Raw genomic sequence first — 16,365 nt, 5'->3', positions numbered from 1 at the left:
TTGAAAAAGTTAGTTAATCACATTTTATATGGTTGGCCAACAGGTGGCACTGTTGTCACAAATCTGGTTAATACATTCGAAGAGGAAACTTAATATCAAGTGCACTTTTGTAATCACAGTAAAAGTCGAGTAATAGTCTACAATTAGAGATACTTCTATACTATTGATGTGTACGCATCAAATTGTAGTTGAAATGCATTAGCAAAGCCTGCCATACAACAGTCTTGATTTGTAAACAAGAATCCAAAATCATGCAGACTTCGTTATGTAAATTGATGGATAACAATGTCAAAATTTTGTGTACAAATAATGAAGCGCTCAAACCACATCCAAAATAGCTCCTGGAAGAAATTTCACGAGAGACTGTGGATGACTTGGGAGAGCCCTCCTCTCTCTCTCGTTCAAAACATTCCACTCCAGGAAAAGGTCAGAGGTCACATACTGTAGTATGAGGCGTAACAAACACACAAACAACGATGCCTGCCGAAACAAAAGTCCCTGGCTCTTGTGTGTTTCCTAACCTTTGCATCCAGGAATTGTGTGGGATGAATCTCATCTGAGGTGTGACCTGATCCCGTGGGGGGCGGGGTTTACTGTTAAGAGACGATGGAGAGTGAAAAGAAAACATCACATATTGAAATTTGGGAGAGTCATTATAGCACGGGGGGATTTTTCTGTGCTGCTATACTGCACCTCTGTTTTCCTTGCTTGGGTAGATGCGAGGGAAAGGCTTGAATTCATCCGGAGGAGGTAAATCTTCTATTGGGTGGAACTGGAATTTGGATTCAAAGTCATCTGGATGGAGTGAAGAAGCAATTATGCTGTCATTTTCAGATGCGAAATGTTTTATCTTACCATTTGGATCGTGAAAGATCTGTATTGTTTGAGATTTGAAAATATTTACAATATGAAGTGGATATGAAAAGTATAGTAAGTTTTTGTGATGGAAAAAAAAATGAGACTAATTTAAAAACCTTTTCCACCATTGAACGTGACATATAAACTGTACGTCTTGAAAAGAAAAAAAAATCTTTGGAAGGTAAAGTAAAAACTAGCAATTGAAATAATTTGGTTGTGGGCCCAAAAGTTCAAACCATAACAAACGTAAAAAAAAATTGGACATTTTCGGCACTTAGTGCTGAAGTCATTTGATTAGCTTCAATAAGACCAGGGATGTCCAAACTACGGCCCGGGGGCCATTTACAGACCGTCGTCCATATTCTAGTGGCCCTCAGCATATATAAAATAACCTCTAAAAACAGTTGGGTCAAAAATAACCCAATATGGGTCAACAAGGGACTGACCCAATATTTTGGGTTAAATGTTCAAACCAAAATAAATAAATAAATAAATGAGTGAAAATTATTAACCCACAAAACAACCTGACACATTGGGTTGTTTTGTCCTAAACTCAAAAAGTAAAAAAAAAATAAAATATATATCATGTAGTAATAATAATATAAAATAAGAAATATGTTTTTAGAGTGCATCGTCACTTATTTAAAGAAAGAAATAACCCAATTTGGGTTTAAAAAAAAAAAAGAGGCCAATCTGGATTTCCTCAAATATTTGCCTGCGCTTTTTTTTTTTTAATCATATATTTTCTGTAGAAAATCTTTCCTCCATAATGACTTATTATTTTGCTTGCACCCTTACACAAGTGAGTAAGCGCCATCCTAAGCACATTTAATAAAATTCTAAGGCCATTGTAATTAACAGGATGCCCAAACGTTACTTGTCATTCACTCACCCAGGCCATGCAGGGGTCCATTCCTGACGCTGGACGGGGGAAGGGGAGGCGGCGGAGGAGGGGGAGGGATGCGGTTGGACAGCTCGGTGGAGGGGGAACGTGCTGGAGGAGCTGGAGGAGGAGCCAGACGGCTGGCACCTGCTCATACGGGGGGGAGAAGGGAGGAGTCAGAGGTGTGTCCGAAACGTGATCTTTAACATAAAAAATGCATTTCAATTGGATATGTTGTGAATTAGTCACGTTACAAGACTAGCTTAGCACCCGTTTATGGACAAACCTGCACTTCTTGGCACAGCAGGCGGTCGTCTGGTTGGAGCGTTGCATGGGTATGACGGCGGGAGAAAACGTAAGGCCGGCGAGGGCACGGCAGGAATTCTGGGTGGGGGCGGCGGTAGAGTGGATGGGCAGCTGGGAGTGTAAGAACTTGGGAGAGGGGGAGGTGGTGGTGGGGGCGGTGGTCCTAGAGGGCTATAGTCACGCAGGATGGGGAACTTTGCAGGTTCAGAATAGACAACAGGGGGCGCTGGAGGGTAGAAGGACCAAGAGGAGCGGTCCCCAGGGAGAGAAGGTGGATTGTAAGATGGCGGGGGAGGCGTCAAGGGTGGGGCGTTGGTGGCGTGTTGGTAGTGCTGGATGGGAAGCCAGGTGGGCTTTGTGACCTGAGATGGGGGCGGAGGGGGTGGGCAAGAGGGCAGAGGTGGAGGCCTGTTGGCGGGGCGGTCCTGGAAGGCTTGAGGTGGGGGCGGGGGAGGAGGAGGAGGAGGAGGAGGAGGAGGAGCAGCAGAGGGCGGGGCAGGTGTTGCCGGCGTAGCGGGAGCAGCCACAGGGAGAGGAGCAAGATGCTTGCTGGCGTGAGTGGGCGAGGGTGGGGCAGAGGAAGAGGCCAGCGGACGGGGGCCGACACCTGCGAAGGGGCCGATCAAGTCCGCCAAACTGGGCGTGTTCCACATCGGCTTGAGTGAGGCTGAGGAGCTTGAGCGGAACACTTGAACACAAACACACACAAGAATTGACTTTTTTTAAAGGGACACATTCAAAACATGAAAATACATACGAGTTACAGAACAAATTAACCTCAAAAGTGAAGGTACCACTGAACTAACTTTTTACCAACCTGGCGTCTTGCCTGCCGAGTCTCGTTGCCCTATCGGCCTTAGGGTGGGAAACCCCCCTGCAAACAGCCCACCTAAGGATGGCCCCATGGGTGCCGCACCTCCACATGGACCCTGGGCAGCACCGACATTGCTGGACAAATCTCCACTTGTCGCCTTGGGCTCTGCGAGGCAACATGCATGCAATACTCATTGTAAAATGATAACAATAAAAAACAACATTGTTACTCTAAAGTCAACTTTAGAATCTAAGGCAGATATTTATTTTAATACATCTCTTGTGCTGGAAGTCAATTTATCGCAAAGTCTTCACTACTGCTTTGAAGCTATATACTTACAAAACATTGGGTTGTTCTAAAACAACCCAAATTTGGGTAAAATTGACCCTAGTTAGTGGTTCAGTCCAATTTTTCACCTAGCAGTCATAAGGGTGTATACGCTCTTTACACTGCAGGGTCAAAAATGGGATCGACTCACTAACTTGGTTCAGTTAAACCCAAATGACTAGTTTTTTTTTGTCAAAAATTTAAAACAAAAAGTAGGTTGGCCCAATTTTTCACAAAAATTGTTTTGTCAAAATAAAAAAAAGTTGTTTTGTACGAAAGCAACATTTATTTTATTTTATTTTTTTTGGGGGGGGGGGGTAATTCGTGTTTTGCTTCAAAACAACCCATTTTTGACAAAACAATTTTAGTCAAAAAATGGGCCAACTCACTACTTGGGTCAATTTGACCCATATTGGGTTGTTTTTTACAACGACCACCCAATGTTTTGTACAAAACACCCCCAGTTTGGGTTAAATTGACCCAAGGTTGATCCAATTTTTTACCAAAATTGGGTTATTTATGACCCAGCAGCTCTGGAGGTGTAGCAATATGCAAAATGTACATGTGTTTGACCCGTCTAAATACTGTAAATAGAGAAAGTTTCTTTCTAGAAGAAACGTCTAACAGTTAGGTGAAATGTCCAAAACCCAATCAACAAGCTGATTAAATAACCAACATATTACATATGGATACAACTTAATGTAGTAAGAGTCTGCTTTATTGCGTTAGCCACTGTAGATAGCAATTTCCTACTACGTCTGCATCCTTATCTACAATCCTATGACATTCCTTCCTGAAGTGCACACTTGAGTGTGCATATACATATATATATATATATATATATGCGTGTCTACGCTCAAAAATGGCCAAAGAAATACACAGGCACGTCATGAACTGCAAGTAAAAACTTGAGAATGAATATCAAGTCATTTCCATGAACGTCTGCAAGGTGCGTAAGGTTGTTTCTCTTACTCTCTACAACAGGGGCACTGCGGTCATTGACCTGCGTGACCTTCTTGAGTCTGGCTCCCTTCTGGATGTCGGCTAACAGAGCGCTCCTGCCACCACCTCCGCTAGATTGGACCTTAGGAGACTCCACTGGAAACTGTGACACAGACAAATAGATATAAAGTTAACTTTGACTTAAGGTACAAAATAATACTTCTAAACCCAATAATGGGTTTAGAAGGGATAGACTAGCCATTACGTACGACTCACTTATTATGCGGACACCGTGCACCTGCTTGGGAAACATAACACTTGGCTTCCATCAATAATTCAAACAACCTCCAGGTGTTAAACCAAGAGAGCTACAATCCAAAAGTCTTGAGATATTTTCTTACCAGTGGAGGTGCACTGCTGGGGGGCGGCGGGGGAGGTGGCGCCAGGGGAGGCGGCGGCGGCGGCGGCGGCGGCGGCGGCGGCGGCAGCGGCATCGGCATGTTTGGAGGCCTCAACTCTACCTGTAGAGGACACCGCTGTAAAAAATGTCACCAGAAGCTGCTACTGTGCACAAAAAAACACTTAAGTTGACCCCTCGCCCGATTCTGTGAACAGGAAGCCCTTTCAGCGGCGTGTAGCGCAAAACAGGAAACAGAACGCTCTCCATCCTCTCTGGAGAAGTCCAACATACTCAACCCCCACCCGCCCCTTCTCACCCTGGCTTCCCACAATGTCCCATGGCGGGAGTCGGGAGAGGAACAATGGTGTGTGTTGTACGAGAGGTAATAGACTCCCCATCCTTCAACACACTCACTGCAGTTTTTGGGAAATAACACCAAACTAGTGAGCATGAAGCGCTCATTTTTTTTTTAAGTATACTGTTTTTAACATGACAATTCTTCCCTGATTGGCTAACAATCTGACTTATCTGCCAGGAATTTGAGCATATCAGCTAATTTAATAAACACCAATAAAGCTGTTTATGTCACACACTATGCTACAAAAATAATGGGACACCCCATTCATTCCAGTTCAAGGTCAATATTTTAGCTTACCAAGACTTTTTTTTTTTAGAACAATATCTACTTTTAAGTACTGATCTCAACCCCATCAGACACCTCTGGGAGGAACAAGAACACAGATTGTGAGCCGGGCACTCACTATGCAACTGGCAACCTGTTGCCCAGTTACTATTTCTATCGTCAAAAGTGTGTCAAACGTCTATGTGACACTGCCAGTGAGGACTTTTAAACAGGCCAAGCTGACCACTGACTTTCCATGCTGTGAAACAGGTGGAACGCACTTCATGTTACAGTTGTTGTTTTGCAACTTGCAAAATGATTTTCAATATCTTTTGTCATAATTACTTTTTACACTGCTTTTGTTTAGAATTTTGTGCTGTGTGTACAGAAAATAGATAGGTAGAATGAACGAACTTGGGCCTACCTTCACAAAGTCAGAAGTTCACCTGCTAACTTTCAGAAAGTCCTCAGCAGCAAACGTACTGTCTGTCTTTAACCAAAAACTGCCTGCAAAAAACTTCAAAAAGTTGCAAAAGTGGTTTAGTTTCTTCGTCTTCTTTTTTTATGTCCACGATGCAGCCCTGTGCACATGAACAGTGGACTATTGATTGCACAGTAGTTCTCTCTCTCTGAGTAGGATTCTAGCGGTGCAATACCACACGTTGCCGAAGGGGGGCAGGACACCACACGACTAGGAAGAAACACAGGGAGGGAGATTATTACTAGACACATTACCTTTATTGAGCCAAGGCACACATTTGACTTTACATTAGAAAAATCAATCTCACCTTAATTAACTCACACTTTTACGTGCGCAGCAGTCGAACACAAAGCTAAAGTATTTGGCAACAGGTAGAGACACAGACTAAGCCATCTAGCGGAAGAGCATTGAGAGTACAGTACATACTACAATTGTTCTGTCGCTGGTATTGCAAAGCGTAATGATCCACATAAATGTTAAATTGTGCAAATTACACAGCGCAACAATGCAGAGGAAGTGCTGAGCAATGGCTGTTTTATTAGCGAGGATTGCTTATTTTGTTGAGTTCATTCACTACTGTACCGCCAATGTCGCTTTGCTATGCAACAATGATCATTGTGTTCAACAAAACTGGTATTTTTTTGGCATGTCACTCACAATGTGGTTGCTTGTTGACAGTTTAAATGATTAGGCTGTTAATTACCGTGAGATATGATTTTGTAACATGAACCATCTGCGTTTATTTTTTGGCTCCATTCCGTTTTATTTGACTGGCGTGCAGCACCCCCTGGTGGTAAAATGACACGACAGCATGGATGAAAATTAATTATATAATGTTTCGATGGCAATAGAAAACAACAGCTACAAGCTAGTGATATTTCATTCACACAAATGTATTCCTTCACTGAAATAAAATGAGTACATGGGTCATTGCAACGTGGCAGCAGGTGATAGGAATGCAGTGACACAAGCGTGCTCCTCCCTTACAACGGAAAACACTTAAGGCCTCAATTTGACACACATTGCACTGTCATTGTGGAATCATTTCAAGCTCATTTATTTACATTGAGTAAAGGCTTGGTGTAAAGCAGTCGAGACGGTGTAGTGGGGTTTAGTTACCTGACCTTGGGACAGACTCGTATGCCATTGTGATCGGCTGGCAACCGGTCCTGGGTTTAGTTGCCCAAATTCAGCTGCGAAAGTCAACAGCAACTCTCAAAAGGATAAGCAGTATATAAAACGAATAGATGGCTGTAAGGTTAAGAATTAACAAAGCAGGTAGACACGTAATGGTAGCAACAGTTTGATTTATTGCTCATGTTACCTTCATTTCAATATTCACCGTTGATCTAAAAAAAGAGCGTAGCATAAAAACAAACCCAGCGTCTGGGGCGGGGTCACATATTTGCATAATCTCATTCTTCTGGATATACAACATCGGTGTTTAAAACTTGCTGTATTCTCATCCTTCATTAAAATTAAACACTTACAGTATGTCCCTCAAAGCCTTCCAACTGTTTCACAAAAGCATTTTGGCACATCCTTCATTTACATATATTAAATGTCGTAATCACGCAAGAAAGGGCAATATGTTACATAAAGAAGAGGACACCAAACTATCTCACTTGATGGGGGGCTCTGCATCAAAACCATCCCATCTTTCCCGTGACCCTTCAGTCCTCTCTGCTCATCATCACAACCAACCTACAGAAACTTCCGTACACCTCAAGGGAAGGAAGCCTTTTTCCTTCATATCGTCACAAAGTCCTTTTTTTTTTTTGTACCTTCCACCATCAATCACCGAATGTCATCTTTCGCCGGCGCCACGTTCTCCGTGCTTTTATCCTCCACGGGAATTCCTATTCGAACCCTCCTCTTCTCTTTATATCGGCCCGAGCGGGACACGCTCATATTTCTGCGGCAAGTCTGCTCGTTGAAGAGGGACTCCATGTGGGAGTCGTCGTAGGTCTCGTTGCTGAAGAGGCAGGAGCCGTTGGTGGACTCTTGTTGGGGGTGAGACTGCTCAGTGGTGCTCTTGGACTCTTTGGACTTGTCTTGGGCAAAAGGGTCAAATTCTTGTCCGTACACGTACGGGCTATTGGAGTCCTTGGGGCCTCCCGGCTTCTTCTTTGGCAGGAAGGCTTTCCACCATTTTACCCTCTCGGTCATCTTTGACTGCAAGGGAGCAAAGGAGATCATCACTGTATTATTTGTCATGCTTTATGTTTTATATTATCACCGTAAACAATTTAGCAGCTACATTTATACCTCACACATTCATAATGACTCAAATCCATCCTGTTTGAAAGGTAGAAATAAATCTTGACTGTACTGTATTTGACTTGTAAACAACCCAACTGTGATTTCATTCACTTGCTAGATGACGATTTGTGTCAGGCTGTGACGGGACTTCCCACCTCCTAATCTTGTAAAGCCTTCTTTGTAAAACTGGTTTAATGAGTTGCGAGTAAAGAAACAAACTCAAACTGTGATTCACGTGTGGATTATATGCAAAACATTTTGCTTACTTGAGGGGAAGCAGGAGCTGGCGACTCTTGTGTTGATCCAAATCACGATGAAACAATCTTGATAGTGATCTAATTTAAAGCCACTTGTCTTGCCTTCATAAAATAGTGACAACAATTCTCCAATTGGAAGTGTAAACAAGTCACGCTCGAGTAGGTCGACTCGTCTCCTCTCGGTATCTTGCCGGCAAAATGTCGTATTCCAGTCAAATGTCTCGACCCTTCCTTAATAATTGTTCCAAAATGCTGGCATTAAAAATGCCACATCTGAGGTGTCGCTTTGCGCCGACTGAACCAGCAGGTTTCAGTCTCCGAAACTCCCGTCGTTGCACCTGTGCTCACTCCCGATTGGCTGACAGCGCCAAACTGGTCACGTGAGCCCCACCCAGGTTAACCTGTTGTGTCGTGTGGGCGGGGTTTGTTGTTGCCGGGCAACTAAACCGATGGGAGTATATGAATCTCTTCGGTGACGGATTAAAAAAAAGAATCCTTTGTATTGTACTTGTGTGACCCAGCCCATCATTGACAGTTTTTTTTTTTAATAGGCCACAGTGTTCCTGAAATGCGGTTTAAAAGTATTGAATGTCAAGAGGCGTTTAATTTCGCAAAAGGTTATTAAAGACAGAGGTGGCAAAAATACTCACACGCTGTACTTAAGTCGAAGTAAAAATAAATAAATAATAACAATAGAGTACAGCGTCTGAAATGGAAAATAAATAAATAAATAAATAAATAGGGTTTTTGCGACATTTATGGTATATACCTTTGCCAACGCTGTCAACTGAATACCAAATAAATAAATAAAATGCTAAATTAGCTAATGATAACTGAAAAAAATACACTTGAGTTGTGTTTTTAGATTAGAAATTATCTTTCAAACCGTATTGGAGTGATTTAATTTACAGCCTGCTTTCTGCAAAGTTTATAAATTTTATTTATTTATTTTTTAATGAAGAATGACACAAACTATGACCGAAATCAAAGCCATGCAATACTTGCATAGCCTATATATACACTGTAAATAAAAATATGAAAAGTAGTAATGATTTTTAAAGTACATAATGATACAGACACACAAAAGAGAGTGAAAAGATTTCCAATTCTGCTTATAAATTGCTATTATTTAGTTTGACGTCTTGATTTTGGCCTGTTTTCCTGTCACTTCTCTTTCCTACTCCCTTAAAATGAAGCCCTTAAAATAAACTTGTCTTAAATGGGTTTGTTTTCCAGTCAGCCATTTTATATAGTGCTTGTCCTCATGCAACTTTTGAAACCAACTTCTTAAGCTTGAACCTGCAAATCACATCGACAACATGTAGTAAGTGTCTTTTTAAAACCATGTGTTTGTATAGTATTATTGTATATCTATGGATTCATACATATATAAGGACACAACATATTAACAAATTATAATCTACGTGCCCGTCTGCACCTGTGCCTTCAGGGCGATGACACTAATGAGTCATCTCGATTTCTGCGCCACATGTGCGTACGAGCCAAGTTAGTCACTGTCAAAACGATACACCTGAAAATGTATTTTTGCCATTGTGGCAGAATTGAACAACAAGTCGAACCGAGGTGTGCGAGCCATGGGAACGAGAGCAGAAGGCAGCCAGTTGGACTGGTAAGGTCAGCTTGCAAAACTCCTCCAAGGAAGTGAGAGCGCTTACTGAGGCTAAGAACTGTTGTGATTTCCAAGCAGTCCTGTCTTTTCGGGTAACAACGTAGGCATATAAAAGCCAGATTTGTTTCTGTCGGGAAAAATTGCAGATCATCACATTATTCAACAGGAGATAAAAAAATAACTCTTGATATGGTTTCTGTGCATTTGGGTGGAGCAAACCGACCTCAGTGTTGATGTATTACATTTTTGTTTATTTAGCCATGTTTTCTTTGGGAGTTTGTAAAAAATGTGGTTCTAGGCCTTAGATGTTTTGTTTATATCTCTAAGCACAATCTAGTTTTAAATTTCATTTTGGCATTAATCATGACTTCACTTGGGTACACGTTGTTCAGAAAGATAATACCCACACCCAGGTAACGTTATCATGGTGCTTAAATTTGCATTGTCAAGCTTGGTTGTGACAATCAGTCACTTAGTGAGCATCCACACCCTTCACATAAAGCTACCACATGACTGGGCATGACTGATCAAGTTTTATAAACAAAAACTGCTCCTTTTGTTTTTTTTATTAAACACAGCAATTTTCACATGCAATTTTTACAAGAAATGTGCACTGCTTAACTGACTTTGATTAAGTGTTAAATTTATGCATCACTGAAATTTACTTCTAATTGTATTTTTTGCAGATTAGAGAGCAATGCAGAATAAAGACAGAATGAATACTCAAAGCATCGAAAACAAGCAGGGATAAAGTCCAATAATTATAGTAATATTCAATGTCTAAAAACATTAATTTAGGCAGGTATTATGGTCAAATTTGATTGTTTTAATCAGTTTCCCCCTCTGTATTACCTGTGTAACGTTTGCGATTCTGTATTTTAACCATGAGAAGCACTTTGTGAGTCACCTCTGTGAGAATCGCTCCATCATAAAATGTACTGAACTCGTTTAGTTGAAAGGTGAAAGTGACAGTGCTTCAAAGCGTACACCAGGGGGCGACAAACGTCCCAGTGACGCATTGTGCACGAAGAAGAAATTACAACTGTCATGTAATGTTAACGTGACCAAGGTTGTTAACATATTATAGGAGGAAGACATGGACATCTTGTGACGGAAAGAGCTATATACTTTTGGTAAGACGAACCTTCTGACTATTGATTACCATCGGGAGGGTTTTGTGTTTGTGAGATCTAATCGAGATGCTCCTGCTAGCATAGTAGCTAATGAGCTAACGGGCAACAACGGCATGAATGAGCAGCTCAACCGTGAGACGATGAAAACACTCAATGATAGTTGACATGACGCCGTTTTGGATCGACTGTTAGTTTATGTTTGCTCCTGGAAGAAGAAAAAAGTAGTAATAACTACACTATTCGTGTCGATTAACTCCAACTCTAAAGACCAAGCCAACAGTGATGTAGTAATACCAATCAGTAAAGTAGTATTTATTAACAGGTTACGATGTTTTTGTTCACGTGTGTTACGCCGTTGTTTGCCAACTCACGCGAGATGTTCTTGGTTGCGCATTGATATCTCCGCAGGTAGAGATGAGCGTCCACTGCGTTCTGACGTCCGCTGGCCGTAGCTTCTCTTTATCGTCTCCCGCAGTTGGCCTGCTTCGCCGTCTCCTACCTGCTTTGTGTCACATCACACGGTGAGTTCACCTGATAACTTTTATTTTTAGTTTTAGTGTTATCCCATATGTTCACTTCTAAACTTATTTAAAGGTAATGACAGAAAGGTAGTCCCTTACTACTATCGTCGGATCTACTTTCCAAATTGGTAATAGTACTGTAGTAGTGCAGTATTTCCCAACCTGTATTGTCTCAATTTACTCTAAAACTTACTCAGTGTAAAATTGGAGCCTGTTTAGTCCAACACAAAGCAAATACACTATCACAAATTGAAATTAAGTCACAAATAGATGTTAAATATTCATTTTTTTTGACCAATCTAGTGAAATTTGGTATATCCTACTGCCTCAGTGTTTTGGAATCACCGAAGTAGTCAGCATCTCAACATAATGGATTGTGAATAACTTTAATAGACATTGACTGTGTTCTACACTAGAATGTCCTGATTTTGCAAGTCGTCATGCATTGTTATCATAAAATATATTTGCTGCATATTTTGTAAAACCCAGGCAAATGTACATATTTTTCAAAATATATATATTTTTTGTACTTATACGAAGAGGAATTATTTGTGGACATCAATGTGGTTTAGCTCACAATATAATGTTTAAATGTAAGAGCTGTATCAAAAGATAACGAACCAAGTGTTATTCATTTTGTGAAATATTTTGTTACAGCTCTTGTATTGAATCATTACTGACAAGTGCAAAGTCCACTTTTCATTTTCAAACTAGTCACCTATGATACTATCTTGAAGACTAACTACAGACTGCTTTTTCTCTCTCTCCTTTTAATTAGAAGTAACATGTCCTCCAAAAGACAAATGGACCATCTAGAGAGGACAGCAAGCAACCAAAGACAAAATGTAAGACGATACATTTTATCCACAGTTATGACATGCAAATCAAAAAGCTTAATCTCTAAACCCCACACGCAGGCTGTGTATGCTGCCCAAGTATGCGGCATCATGAATGAGTCGGATTCTGTAAAACGTCTCAGGTTAACTGCCCATCCAGACTTTAACTTCAAGGCGGGACAGTGGTGAGTAGAGACACAGTATTGCAGTTTTTCCCCCTTCGTATTTAGTGTCAGGAGTAACTATGGTTTCTTATTGAGAATGTAGCCTGCAGTGCTTTTATACACCAGTTGGGGGCAGTGTTCCATTCCACCATGGCACACTCAAGACTGTTTTTTTTTTGTAAAGGTGAAATAAAGTCAATTAATTATTTATGAAAAATGTATAGTAAAATCAGTGTTTATTCAACATGTATAGAGGATCTAACCCCCACCACAACTCCGTAAGGGAGTTAATTTGTCTGCTTAAATGTGCATGGAATTTTAGATAGACACATTACTGACAATTGTGGTATTTATTAGTAATTACCAAATGCATTCAGTGCCACAGCCGTATTGACGGATGCCTTCACGTGGCTCTTATAAGAATGACAACAAATTAACAATCTCAGAATAAACAAGTTCTGTCTTCACGGGGGTGCGCGTCTGTCAGTCAGCTCTGCCAGTGTTAATGAGCAGAATGCATACACGAGCGCATACTGTAGGTGGGCGGCGAGATATAAAAACCCAGCAGCCAGTTCCCCTGCAGCACTTGATAATGAATGTAAATGCATGGAAAACCTCGAGTTTGTGATAAAAAGGGGGCTGTTAAGTTGTTCGTCTCCAGGTGGTAGAAGAAAAAGAGGCTGAGGAGACGCTGGTGGGTGGACCATGCGTGTTCCTCTCACAGCAGATTCATATTCATGACGCTGGAGGTTGAGTGAAACAGACAGTCGTTGTTTGCTTTGTGGGGGTCACGTGTTGAAGGTCACCATGTCACCACTGTTTTAAGACCGGCACGCTGCATTCTAGTTTTGTTTAGCCGACGCTCCTTTCTGGAACCGTCGTCCTTGCTGAGGTCAAAGGTCACAATCTCTCCACACAATCCCACTTTGACCTTCAGATCAGCACGTTTCTACTCTCCAGTCAAGCATTGTGTAGCCGGTTGAACAGTCAGGCATTCTCTTGTTGTGCTATTGTGGCGCGGTCGCCAGGGACGCTAACCAAGCTGTGACGGAAATCAAAGTGATAATCCGCCTTTGTTTGCAGGGTGGACTTCTTCATCCCCGGAGTGGACAAGGTGGGCGGTTTCTCCATGTGCTCCAGCCCAGGGCTGCTGCAGAGGGAGGGCGTCGTGGAGCTGGCAGTCAAATCTGCCAATCACCCGCCAGCGCGCTGGGTTCACACGGCGGTGAGTGGCATGATATACATTACGTCATTTATTTCAAATCAGGAAGATTCTTGATTGGATTTAAGACTGTTAAAAACTAAAACTTTTCAATAAAAGTAAACATTGTCCTATTAAAAGAGATAATTAAATATTTGCAGAAAAGTGAGGGGCGTGCTCACTATTGTGAGGTACTGTAGATGTCAATTATGCGTTCTAAGTGGGAGGTTTGGTGCCACACATGATGCGTACGTGTTGCTACACTGCAGCAATAACAAATTTATGATTTACTGCCTTAATCTGTTTCCTCTAGAGAACGCGGGATTATTTTTTTTTGTTTTGCTTATCTCCTCCAAGTTACTGTATGAATGTGAACAATGCGTCCTCCCAGCTCTTTTTCTGTTTGTTTGTCTACAGCTTCTGTGTGTGACGGCGAGTAAGTTGAAGTAGTGTGAGACGCGTGTTTGGAGACACTGTGGGATCCTTTGATCCTGTTTGTTGTTTGAAACCGTTTTCTCTCCCGTGAGCCGTAACAGTGCGGCAACTGCGCTATCAGTTTACGACGAGTGGGTGCGTTTTTTTTTCTGTTTGTGCTCAGGCTCAGATGTGTACGGAAGTATATTTACTGCTTATTTAACATCAAAAGACTTCCTTGGTGTAACCTGCCAAGCTGTCATCACAGCTTGTGGAGCTGCAGGTTTGGTGTGTGCGCGCGCTACCTGCTATAGATCAGTGGCTTGCTCTGATCTTAGCTTCAGTGTGTGTTTTTGTTGTCATATCGAAGGCGAAAAGGTCAGCACGGGAGTTAAGCGCGTGTCTGTCTTTCTGTTTTGTCTATAGAACAGCAGTGTCAGACTTGTTTTCATCTTGGGCCACTTCGTAGTTACGGTTTGCCCTCAGAGGCCGATCAGAAGTGTGAAACTACAAATGTATGCCAGTAATTGTAGGGTGTGTAAGTCTGTAAAAACTAGAGAGAACAAAATGACACTAAGTATTTTGAAGTAGGGAGTTACGTTGAAAAAAATACATTTTACTTTGAAATAAATTTCATGAAGTATGCAATAACTATCAGTATTTTGAAGTAGAGGGTTACTTTGAAAGAAAAAAAATACATTAAGTATTTTGAAGTAAGGAGTTACATTGGAAAAAAAATACATTAAACATTTGGAGTTGGGAATTTCTTTGGGAAAAAAAAATACATTAAATATTTTGGAATAGTGAGTAACTTTCGAAAGAAATCCCATTAAGAATTTTGAAGTACAGTAGTGAGTTACTTTTCAGTCTCGTAATCTCTCTCCTGCTTCCTCCCACAGTGCACTCTGGGCTCTCAGGTGGCGGTGCGCGTCGGCGGAGACTTCTACTTTGACCCCTCACCTTCGGACCCCGCCGTCGATCTGCTGCTGGTCGCCGGCGGCGTGGGCATCAACCCGCTGTACTCCATTTTGTCGCACGCGGCCGATTTGCTGCAGCTCAGCCGAGCATCCGGCGGGCGGGCCTACAACATCGGCTCAGTCCACCTCTGCTACAGCGCTAAGACCACTGAGGAGCTGCTCTTCAAGGTGGATCCTGGAGGGTTCATAATTATACTAAAACGTTTTTATTGCTGATGTATGTGTACTAACATGATTGCTTCCTACCTTCTGCTTCCTAAGAATCCGATCCTGCGGGCGTGCAAGGAGTTTCCAGACAAGTTGACTTGTGAATTTCATGTCACCCAGCAGCGCACAGATATCGAGCCACATCTCCAGCCTTTTGTCAACCGTAAGTAATAGACAGTACTCAAAAAACAATAAAAGAATCAGACATAACAAAGAATGGCTGCCCTGTTCTTAGGTCGGAGAATCGCAGAAGATGAGTTGCAGACACACGTGGACCCCCAGAGGACTTTGTGTTACCTATGTGGACCTCCGCCCATGATTGAGGCGATTTCCCAAACTCTCGTGAACCTTGGCCTACCGCAAGACAGAATTCTCTTTGAGAAATGGTGGTAGTTGCTCCTACCTCTCCGTGGTGAACGCCACCGTGTTGTTGGGCTTCTTGATGCATTTGCGTGGTGGAAGTTGAAAGACGACAGAATTAATCAAGTGGTGTGGAACTTCATGTGGAGCGGTGGAAGTGCTCAGGCAGGTGCTGGAACCTGCACATTGACCCACAGGAGCTGACAGTACTTTCATTTCATTTTATCTGTGAAGATGTAACGTGATTTTCGTCACTTTGCTGGTCCAATATTTATTGACTCAAAAACAGGTGAAACATCATTTGCAGTTTTGTCAATTTGGACTAAGTTTACATTTAAAGTTGTAGTTTCCCCATTGTTTGAACTATATTTTGCAGCAACACTTCACATCTGGAATGACATGTAAACAGTTTTATTTATTTACATAATGTGTGCTTGAGTGCTCATCTACATTTTACACCTCTTGAGTAAATCGTTGCGGGCCACATGTTGGTTCATTTTCTGTGTTTTGACTTGCACGCACACTTTCTCAGTCACACACAAGCAGTATTACATGGCTCAGTGAGAAAACCCACAAGCGTAACTGTAATGGAGCCTCCAGGTGGCCCCTGATTGGTCCGCATCCCTAAACCTCCCGCGGAGACCGTCGCGAGCTTCTCGTGGGCGTCTCAGCAGGGCTGCCATTGTCGATTCATTTGAGTTGTTCCACGAGGGACGTGTTCTACACTGTAATGTGATGATTGAATTTGAAATAAATGACGGGGAAGCTGC

General features: G+C 42.0%; 3 protein-coding genes across 4 annotated transcripts; 1 reads left to right on the top strand and 2 right to left on the bottom strand.

Moving 5' to 3' along the window:
* Positions 1-9: 9 nt before the first annotated feature.
* wipf3 (WAS/WASL interacting protein family member 3) lies at positions 10-5,828 on the bottom strand. Of its 2 annotated transcripts, none has more exons than XM_077549119.1 (8): positions 5,577-5,828; positions 4,532-4,666; positions 4,161-4,293; positions 2,865-3,026; positions 2,028-2,735; positions 1,751-1,888; positions 694-795; positions 10-593 (listed from the first exon to the last, which is right to left on the bottom strand). In XM_077549119.1, exons 2-8 carry the CDS (start codon positions 4,628-4,630, stop codon positions 553-555), a joined length of 1,383 nt encoding a protein of 460 aa, XP_077405245.1. In that variant the 5' UTR covers positions 4,631-4,666; positions 5,577-5,828; the 3' UTR covers positions 10-552. The 2 variants fall into 2 exon arrangements, with proteins under 2 accessions (XP_077405245.1, XP_077405244.1); XM_077549118.1 differs by having other exon boundaries at positions 4,532-4,651.
* A 1,095-nt stretch (positions 5,829-6,923) lies between these two features.
* Positions 6,924-8,511, bottom strand: LOC144037398 (uncharacterized). Its single transcript, XM_077548863.1, has 2 exons — positions 8,162-8,511; positions 6,924-7,808 (listed from the first exon to the last, which is right to left on the bottom strand). The coding sequence occupies exon 2, from the start codon at positions 7,800-7,802 to the stop codon at positions 7,431-7,433; it is 372 nt and encodes a 123-aa protein (XP_077404989.1). The 5' UTR covers positions 7,803-7,808; positions 8,162-8,511; the 3' UTR covers positions 6,924-7,430.
* A 2,264-nt stretch (positions 8,512-10,775) lies between these two features.
* oxnad1 (oxidoreductase NAD-binding domain containing 1) lies at positions 10,776-16,364 on the top strand. The gene is made up of 8 exons (XM_077549276.1): positions 10,776-10,915; positions 11,324-11,436; positions 12,215-12,281; positions 12,354-12,457; positions 13,520-13,661; positions 14,951-15,196; positions 15,290-15,398; positions 15,471-16,364. Exons 2-8 carry the CDS (start codon positions 11,330-11,332, stop codon positions 15,626-15,628), a joined length of 933 nt encoding a protein of 310 aa, XP_077405402.1. The 5' UTR covers positions 10,776-10,915; positions 11,324-11,329; the 3' UTR covers positions 15,629-16,364.
* The last annotated feature ends 1 nt before the right edge of the window (position 16,365 follows it).

This window comes from Vanacampus margaritifer, chromosome 17, assembly GCF_051991255.1.
Source record: "Vanacampus margaritifer isolate UIUO_Vmar chromosome 17, RoL_Vmar_1.0, whole genome shotgun sequence".
In the NCBI taxonomy this organism is placed as follows: domain Eukaryota; kingdom Metazoa; phylum Chordata; class Actinopteri; order Syngnathiformes; family Syngnathidae; genus Vanacampus; species Vanacampus margaritifer.
This window is presented reverse-complemented; position numbering and strand designations above follow the sequence as displayed.

Bases quoted from the DNA above. Each gene is read 5' to 3' on its own strand.
- wipf3 (XM_077549119.1), bottom strand. From the start codon at position 4,630: ATGCCGATGCCGCTGCCGCCGCCGCCGCCGCCGCCGCCGCCGCCGCCG. The intron at 4,294-4,531 runs GTAAGAAAATAT...TCTGTGTCACAG, and splicing joins CCAGCAGTGCACCTCCACTG to TTTCCAGTGGAGTCTCCTAA. The intron at 2,736-2,864 runs GTTGGTAAAAAG...TTTGTGTTCAAG, and splicing joins CTCGGCAGGCAAGACGCCAG to TGTTCCGCTCAAGCTCCTCA.
- LOC144037398 (XM_077548863.1), bottom strand. From the start codon at position 7,802: ATGACCGAGAGGGTAAAATGGTGGAAAGCCTTCCTGCCAAAGAAGAAG.
- oxnad1 (XM_077549276.1), top strand. From the start codon at position 11,330: ATGAGCGTCCACTGCGTTCTGACGTCCGCTGGCCGTAGCTTCTCTTTA. The intron at 12,458-13,519 runs GTGAGTAGAGAC...CTTTGTTTGCAG, and splicing joins AACTTCAAGGCGGGACAGTG to GGTGGACTTCTTCATCCCCG. The intron at 13,662-14,950 runs GTGAGTGGCATG...TTCCTCCCACAG, and splicing joins CGCGCTGGGTTCACACGGCG to TGCACTCTGGGCTCTCAGGT.